Source organism: Mycetomoellerius zeteki, unplaced genomic scaffold, assembly GCF_001594055.1.
Source record: "Mycetomoellerius zeteki isolate Tzet28-1 unplaced genomic scaffold, Tzet1.0 scaffold1518, whole genome shotgun sequence".
Lineage (NCBI taxonomy): Eukaryota > Metazoa > Arthropoda > Insecta > Hymenoptera > Formicidae > Mycetomoellerius > Mycetomoellerius zeteki.
The window spans coordinates 1,933-10,656 of NW_017256467.1; the positions used below are offsets into that span (position 1 = coordinate 1,933).

The 8,724-nt window shown below is 39.8% G+C and overlaps 3 protein-coding genes across 3 annotated transcripts; all 3 read right to left on the bottom strand.

Moving 5' to 3' along the window:
- Positions 1-1,646: 1,646 nt before the first annotated feature.
- Positions 1,647-3,163, bottom strand: LOC108720567 (uncharacterized). The gene is made up of 2 exons (XM_018444655.1): positions 2,380-3,163; positions 1,647-2,314 (listed from the first exon to the last, which is right to left on the bottom strand). The coding sequence occupies exons 1-2, from the start codon at positions 3,161-3,163 to the stop codon at positions 1,647-1,649; spliced, it is 1,452 nt and encodes a 483-aa protein (XP_018300157.1).
- Positions 3,164-3,285: 122 nt separating this feature from the next.
- Positions 3,286-3,850, bottom strand: LOC108720568 (uncharacterized). Its single transcript, XM_018444656.1, has 2 exons — positions 3,660-3,850; positions 3,286-3,565 (listed from the first exon to the last, which is right to left on the bottom strand). Exons 1-2 carry the CDS (start codon positions 3,848-3,850, stop codon positions 3,286-3,288), a joined length of 471 nt encoding a protein of 156 aa, XP_018300158.1.
- A 146-nt stretch (positions 3,851-3,996) lies between these two features.
- Positions 3,997-6,103, bottom strand: LOC108720569 (uncharacterized). Its single transcript, XM_018444657.1, has 4 exons — positions 6,031-6,103; positions 5,292-5,989; positions 4,702-5,024; positions 3,997-4,657 (listed from the first exon to the last, which is right to left on the bottom strand). Exons 1-4 carry the CDS (start codon positions 6,101-6,103, stop codon positions 3,997-3,999), a joined length of 1,755 nt encoding a protein of 584 aa, XP_018300159.1.
- Positions 6,104-8,724: the final 2,621 nt, after the last annotated feature.

Consider the following 8,724-nt stretch of genomic DNA (forward strand, 5'->3'; position numbering starts at 1 on the left):
CATTAAACACTGAACTGATTTTCACAGTGGAACAACAAAATTGCACTCAGTGCGCATCAGTGTTGCACCAGTTTTCCCAGTGGAAAACGTTATAACTCGATTGATTTATTCCGAGAAAGATTGTGGCTCTGAAAGGTTCGGATCGTTCGGGTTACCATTTGGGTCAGCGTTGCCAACCGTAGCATAATTATGCTACATGTACCATAATTCGTTTGCAATGTAGTCTGTAGCATTCAAGGTACCTATGCTACGCATATTTTAGCATAATTTTTAAAAAGTGTATTTTTTATCACTTTTTGTCTTATACTGAGGCTGCGGTCCATTTGACGCTACAAACGCTTCGAAGCATTCTTTGATTAGTCAATTTGTAAAATTCTTTGTTCTGATTGGTCGCTCAAACGCTTCGAAGCGTTTGTAGCGTTAAGTGGACCGCAGCCTGACAAAAGTGCACGTACGCGTCTATGTTAGTCTAGCGTCCGCGGTTATACATGTTTTCATGTATTATGGCTGCGTTCCGAAATTCACTTGCTAGATTTTCAATACTGGCACCTGGAGTTGATTGATTTTGGAACACAGCCTGTGTGATTTTGGTTATGTTGTAATTTACCTAGGCTGTATTCCGTTATACACTGTCAGTTCTGAAAATATAGTTCACGTGACGTATACTATAGGTTTTCAGTACTGGCAGTGTATATCGGAAGCGGAACACAACCCTAGTGTTAACTGTTAATGTCAATAGCATAGCAATACAGATACAGAGTGAAGTGACAAGATCTTGACAATTTTAACGAGTTGTGTACGCTGTATATCCTGTAAACGAATGTATTAAAAAATTTAAATTTGCTTTCCTAAGGTACGTAACTACTTGCTTTGTTTTGCGCTCTCATACAGACCAATTAACCATGGTGAGTAAAAAATTTTCCTCGGAAAGGACGTTTTAGAATGTGAATTAACTTTAATAAGCGTACAGCTACAAAGCGTGCAAATATTAAATTAAAGCACCTATTTTCTTTTAGAACAATAATGTCATCCGATTTATACTCAAGTTATGGCACCACACCCAAAAAGCAGTTTAAATGTGTTGAGAATCGATGTGACTCGCTTTTTGTAGTAACGGATAACTCGCTTGTTGTGGTCGCACTCTCTTTATTGTTACAAACATAGAACTCGTACAACAATGCGTTCGTCTCGTGATGAAGGAAATACAAGACTAAAAAAATATAATATATCAACATAAAAACGAACGCTGAGGAGCGCGTATGGCATACGTCTTGAGAAGATGGCTGACAAAACAGGGGGGTCATACGGCCGGGAACGAATACGCTAGTGTCCATAGCGCCAGTATCCTAATGATCAAGCTGGTGCCAAAAACGGCGGGTAATATAAACATCGAGAGCGACGACCTCAATCTCCAACATATCGCCTCCCTTGAAAGGGTTAAGCCCTTTAAATCGCAACATGAATTGTCATCTTGGCTGGGCGGCGATTAGGCAACTAAGTGGGAAATCACATCGTAATTCAACTCTGAAACTAAAAGAAACTCAGTAATACGAAAACATAAACCAAAAACATGTCTGTCATTATCATTTAATGATGAAATAAGGATACAGTGCGCAAATACTGCGCGTAGATAAGCGATTGAACAATTAATCTTCCTTGCGTATTGGTAGTATACATATTTTAGTTATCGGTCTTTTATATGTTCCCTTGACAGTCCGGACTGAGACCACTCTGGATACTCCATCTGTGCCAGAGTACACGTCCTCAATGCGTCCAACTGCCCACTGAAGCGGTAATGAGTTATTCTCCTGAACCATGACCATGTCGCCAATGACTGGGTGAGGCCCCTTGGATCGCTGCCACTTAGTACGCTGCTGTAATTGCTGCAGGTACTCGCGACTCCATCGCTTCCAGAAGTGCTGGAATATTTGACTGACTCGTTGCCAACGCAAAAGTCTATTATTGGGCAGATGTGTAACATCTTGTTGCAGAACAGTGGTAAGAGAGTCTCCGACTAGGAAGTGTCCGGGTGTTAGGTAGGATAGGTCGTTGGGATCGTTGGATAAGGGTGAAATCGGACGTGAGTTTAAGACTGCCTCAACTTGGGTAAGCACAGTGTACATTTCTTCAAATGTTAATGGTGTGTCACCGACGATGCGTTTTAAATGAAGCTTCGTGGACTTAACCGCTGCCTCCCAAATGCCACCAAAGTGGGGGGCGTGAGGTGGTATGAAATGCCATTCGATGAAGTCTTCCTTCAGCAGATTGTCCAGCTTGTTCTGATGATCCTTGCTATGAAGCATGTGATAAAGCCCTTCAATGTATTCGATGCTCCTTGAAAATTCGTCCCGTTATCCGAATATGTATGCAGTACCTTGCCTCGACGAGCTATGAAACGCTTGAGAGCGTTCAGAAACGCTTCGGTAGATAAACTGCTCACCAATTCAATGTGAACGGCCTTCGTAGATAGACATATAAAAACGGCTACGTACGCCTTTACTATCTTGGTGTTGCGAAGTTGTCCGGACCTTATGTGGAACGGACCACAGTAGTCTACACCGCTGCGTTCAAACGGTTTCGATGACGTAACTCTATATGCAGGCAGATCGCTCATGATTGCTTCGGAGGCATGTGGATCTGCCTTGCGACAGGTAATGCATTCCCTGATGTACTTCTTAATGCTGTTTCGTGCTGATAGGGGCCAATACTTGTTGCGAATAGCGGCCAATGTGGTTTGTGCTCTCGCATGCAGCTGCCTTTGATGCTCATATTGTATGACTAGATATGTGAATGGATGATTACCTGGCAGTAGAATTGGGTGCTTTGCATCACGTGAGATCGCTGCCCCTTGCAAGCGTCCGCCTACTCTGATAATGCCAAGCTCGTCGATAAATGGAGACAAGCATGACAACTTGTTTTTGCGTGATACGCTCCTCTGTGTCTTCAATGCGTGCAAGTCCTGCTTGAATGCAGCCTGTTGAACTATTTTTACGAGGCGCAAACTAGAATTCACTAGCTCCTGTGTAATTATGCGACCTACTGTTCTGACTCCTTGACCTTTCGCATTGGTCATGAATCTTAGGCAGAGAGCATTGATTCTGATCAGTTTACTAAATGACGAAAACCTCTCGAACAAGCCCGGCCCATCCTCAGTAATGATCATGGTCTTGAGAGCGCGTTTTTGTTCTGGCAGTTCCTTGGACGGAACGGGCGGAATATTTGTGCACCAGGTCTAAGCTCCCTTCTCTAGCCATGATGGACCAAACCACCAGAGGGCCGAATTGATCAAGGTCGACGGAAGAGAACCTCTGGAAACGTGGTCAGCTGGGTTGCATTCTGTAGCAACGTGGAACCAACTGCTTGTTTGAGATAATCGATTTCACTGACCCTATTGGCGATGAAAGCATTCCAACTCTTGTCTGTAGCCTTTATCCAGTGTATCACTATCATGGAATCGGTCCAATAGTACACCGATTCTGGTTTGAAACGTATTGTCCTCAAGATTTTGTCTATTAGTTGTGCCAACAGTACTATATCACAACTCCAGTCGTGATAAGGTAATCGCCTTCAGAGGAGCAACGCGAGATTTCGAACATAATAGTCGCGTAGAAATTTGATTCTGCGCGTCAGTGACCCTGAGGTAGGCGCATGCTCCATACGCCTTCTCGCTTGCATCAGAAAACCCATGGATTTGAATGCTGACTGCGTCTCTGCAGGCTACATAACGTGGCACCTTGAGTTCGCTAATCAAACTTAACTGAGACTCGAACTTCGTCCATGCCGTATGCAGGTCCATGAGCACGGTTTCATCCCATGCCAGATCAAGCTGCCAGATCCTTTGTATAAGCATTTTGGCTACGAGCGCTATAGGGCCTAAGAGTCCTAAAGGATCGAATATCCTTGATAGTACAGATAACATCCGTTTCGTTATCCTTGCGTGGCCAGAGGGATTGATATGATATTGGAAATCGTTAATTTTTGTATTCCAATGTATGCTTAATGTAGATTAGACACCTCTTCGTCAGTATTGATGAAGTGAACGGGCTCGCAAATATCAGCGTGGGGTATGTCCTGTAATAGTTTGGGGTAATTAGACGCCCATTTCCTGAGATGGAAACCTCCCGAGCTTAATATCTTGATGGTTTCGTTCCGTAGGGTTCTAATCTCTTGCTCCGTGTCGGCTCCAGACAATAGATCATCGACATAAAAATCGTTGACGATAGTGATTGAACCCACCGGATAGATCGACGCATATATGCTGGCTAACTCCTGCATCGCTCTCACAGCCAGAAAGGATGCACATGCTGTACCATATGTCACGGTTTTCAGTTCAAATGCTGCTACTTCTTCGGTTGGATCGGCTCGCCAAAAAATTGTTTGAAGTGATGTTTGCGACTCATCTATTAATACTTGCCGATACATTTGGGCGATATCAGCCGTAATGACATACTGAAACGTACGAAAACGTAGCAAGATCGAGAACAGATCTTCTTGCAGGGTGGGTCCTACTGAGAGGCACTCGTTGAGCGAAATTCCGGTGTTGCTCTTGCACGACGCATCAAACACCACACGTAGTTTGATAGTTAAACTGCTGCCCTTCAATACAGCATGATGCGGTATGTAATAGCGCGGAGCGTGCGCTCGATTGTGATGCGTTCTATATGAGCTGAAGCTAAGTATTCGTTCATGAAGCGTACGTACTGATCCTTCAGCATCGGCTGCTTCTGCAATTTACGCTCTAGACTGAGAAATCTGTTCTGTGCTGTATCGCGAGATTCACCGAGTTGTTGCAGCTTGATAGGCATTCTTACGACGAACCGCCCATCTGCATTCCTTGTGGTAGTTTTAGCAAAGTGCTCCATGCAGTCCCTTTCGTCAGGATTAAATGATACTTCGTTGGTGATGAGCTCCATTTCCCAAAGCTTGCTTACTGCTTGACTGATCTGTTGATCGACTGACAAGGTGCAAATCTCGGACCTTACTGGACCATCATTGTATGGTTTGTCACCAACAATCCAACCCAGCTGGGTTTTTTATAGTATAGGTAGATTCTTGTGCACGCGTATTTGTCCTACACATAATAATTGCCAAAAGATCTCAGCGCCTATGAGCATATCTATTGCGGCCGGTGTATAGAATTGGGGGTCAGCTAGTCGTATATTGTTCGGTATCTTAAAATTATTGATATTGATGTGCATTGGAGGCAAATTTTCGGTGATGCTATTTATTACGTGACATTCAATGCTTCGCGAAAATGATGTGTGAACCGACTTGATTCGTACATTAATTACGTGTTCAGAGTACGTTTGGGATTTATCTATTCCTGTGACGGACATATTGGCTCGCTTCCGAACGAGATTCAGCCCTTTGGCAAGGCTATCAGTGATAAAATTGGATTGAGACCCTGAATCCAATAATGCTCGACAAGTATGTGTATTGCCATGCTGATCATAAATATTAACGACTGCTGTGGATAATAATATAACCTGTTGGTACTTATCTGGAGCGACGTGATGCGTTAAAACAACTGTACCAGAATTGCTTGCTTGACTGGGCTGGGTCGTGGATTCTGTCTCCACCTGCGATTTGTCCTGCATGTGAAGCAACATGTTGTGCTTCTTGCTGCATGTTTGACATGTAGACGACTTGCAATCCTTGGCTTGATGAGAGATGGAGCGTAGGCAGTTGAGACATAACCGTCTGACTCTAACTTGTTTGTTCCTATCTTCACACAACTTTAAAAAATTCGGACATTGAAAAATGTGATGTTTTCCCTTGCAATAAGCACAACAGACATTGAAAATGGATACATGGGCACTAGAAATCTTGTTAGATTTACGTGGATTCGACGTTGCTGCGTCATTGACGGCCTTGTTAGACACGATTGACATCGTTTTACACTTTTGTGATAGAAAGTCGGTAAATTGCCTTAGGGTGAGCATTTCACCTGCCGAGATGTGATCCTTCCAATCGCTAATGAGATTCGACTCTAATTTTGTAGTAATTAAATGTATAATGAGGTCGTCTCACTGATCAGCCTGCCCAAGCTTTTCAGGGAACGCAGCACGTCATCCACTAACTTTCTTAACGCCTCGTGATCCATTTTTGGTACTATGGGGAGATTGAATAACGACTTAATGTGTTTTTGTGAAATGATAGATTTATCGTCGAAATGTTGTTTTAGTAATTCTAAAGTCTCACGGTAGTTATCGGAAGTGATCTGTATTGACTTGATAACGTGCGCGGCGTCACCCTCGAGAGAGGAGATCAGGTAATGGAAACGCTGAACATTTGTTAATTTTGGATTCAAGTGAATCATAGATTCAAACGTGTTATAAAAAGGATATCAATCCTCATAATTGCCGCTGAACTTTGGTATTGCGATTTTCGGTAAATGCACTTGACTGATATATCACGGACATAACCTTGATTGAGCGGTGTCTGCCCGGAAACGCGTGACTCTAACGCGCTGCTTTGTATGTCGTTCACATCCGAGGCTACGCACGAAGAAGCTAACAAAGCATCGATCTTACCGGCAGTATTATAAGCCTAATAATTATGTATCTCTCTATAAAATCTAGTAGTTTATCTGGAACAAGAATACGAATTCTAAAGGTATCCGTATTCTTGTGAACTTGATACGTTGTTGAAGTCGCGCGCGCGAGAAAAACGCGTCCCCGCTGGCAACACTGGGTTTAAGGACAGTTATCCAGGTATTGTTATTATAAAGTGCATATGTCTCTTCGCACATTTATGCGCAAGCGAAGCTTGTAAACAACTTCCAAGACGTCCTGAAGTTCTGGCACGAAACATTTATAATTATTTTAAAAATAGTTCAAAACGGCAACATGACTTCAAGCAGTTCCAAAAATTTTTGAATTTGAATATCCATAAGATACTGCATCCATTTCAAACCAGACGGCTAACTTTAAATGAAGTTGTTAACAGGATCTTGGAGCAGTGGGAAAACTTAAAGTTATATTTCAGTAGTACTTACTTAAACGATAGATTAATAGCTACAGAGCAAATTTATAAAGCAATAGTAAAAAGAATGGGCTACGAGCCAGTTATAACATAAAGAATATTTAATAAACTTTCTTACATACATGTAAACGCTTCGACACCGATCGGGTCATTTTCAATGCAAAACAATAAACAATTTTATAAAATTCTCGGAAAATTCAGTTAAATTATAAAGTCCAGTTACAAAGTTCGGTTGTATTAATGACATGTGGTCCATATGTAAAAATCTCGAAGATCTCATCTCACTTTTTTTACAATTCTCCAATCTTACAAATAAATAATAAATTAACAATACGTTATAAATTTATAAAGATTTACAAGACTCATTTATTAAATTATACTATTTGTTCTTGCAGTGATTCTTGTCAAAATTTACTGAGTTTAATAAATATTTTCAATCGGAGAATGTAATAGTTACCGATCTGTATTGTAAATTATTCTCCTTATACAAAGATATTCTTATGTGTTACATGAATAAAGTATATATACATATGACAACTTTAAGTAACATTAATCCATCAAATTCTATTGAATTTGTTCCTATATCTACAATATATTTAGGCGTAAATGTTATGAATTTGTTAAGTGACATGGAAGCCAGAAAGCATTCAAATCTGATTCAAGATTTTTTATTACGAGTTAGGCAATTCGTGATTGTTTCGTGTGAACCGATACAGAAACGTTTTAATTTTAACGATCCTGTTTTAAAATATCTACATGCTCTGAATCCACTAAACGCATTGTCCTTAAATTTTCGAAATGAACTGCCAAGTCTAAATATATTAATGAGAAGTTGTGGTCGCATGATGCCCTTGCCTGAAGCTTTATCACCGATTGGTAATAATAATTGTTCTAATAATGAACAATTATTATTAGAACAATTAATAGATGATGAATGGCGTAAATTACCAATAAGTATATTAACCGAAGAAATTAAAAATGAAGAAATACCGACAAATTTTGGGTGAAATTATTAAATTTTAAAAATATATTAAATGAACATGAATATTTCAATATTAGTAGCTTTGCTTTAAATGTGCTCAGTATACCGCATTCGAATGCCGAATGCGAGCGCATTTTCAGTAAAGTGAATTTAATAAAAACCAATCTCGAAATAGACTTGTCACTAAAACAATTAATGGTATTTTACTTACAGCTCAGTGTGTAAAGCAAAATAATTCCTGTGTTAAATTCGTACCTAATAAAAAAATGATAAATGCAATAAATTTAAATATGTACGACCATCATAAACAAGATGTGTGCAATGAAGTTGATGATGATGTAATTTATATACAATAAATACCTACAAAAGATAATATTATCTTTAGTAAATTTTTTTGTTGTCGTTTATAAGTTCAAGTACTTATTGACCCGTATTCAGAACGCTTTTAAAGATGTTAGCGTGCTTTTTTGTTATTCTTTATCATTCATTAAAGGTAAAATAAGGATAAAATGATAAAAAAAAGCACGTTAACATCTTTTTTGTCATTTTATCCTTATTTTACCATCTTTGAAAGCGCATTTTGAATACGGGCCATTTTTTTTAGTAAGTAAGTTTAATTTTAATTTTGTGATCTCGATAGTTATCTAGGTATATCGCAATAAGTTTCTCAAATTGTAAGATCTCTAGTCGTGTTATTTTTCTTTTATTTTCTTTTATTTTTTTTTCATAAGAAACTTATTGCGATATACCTAGATAAC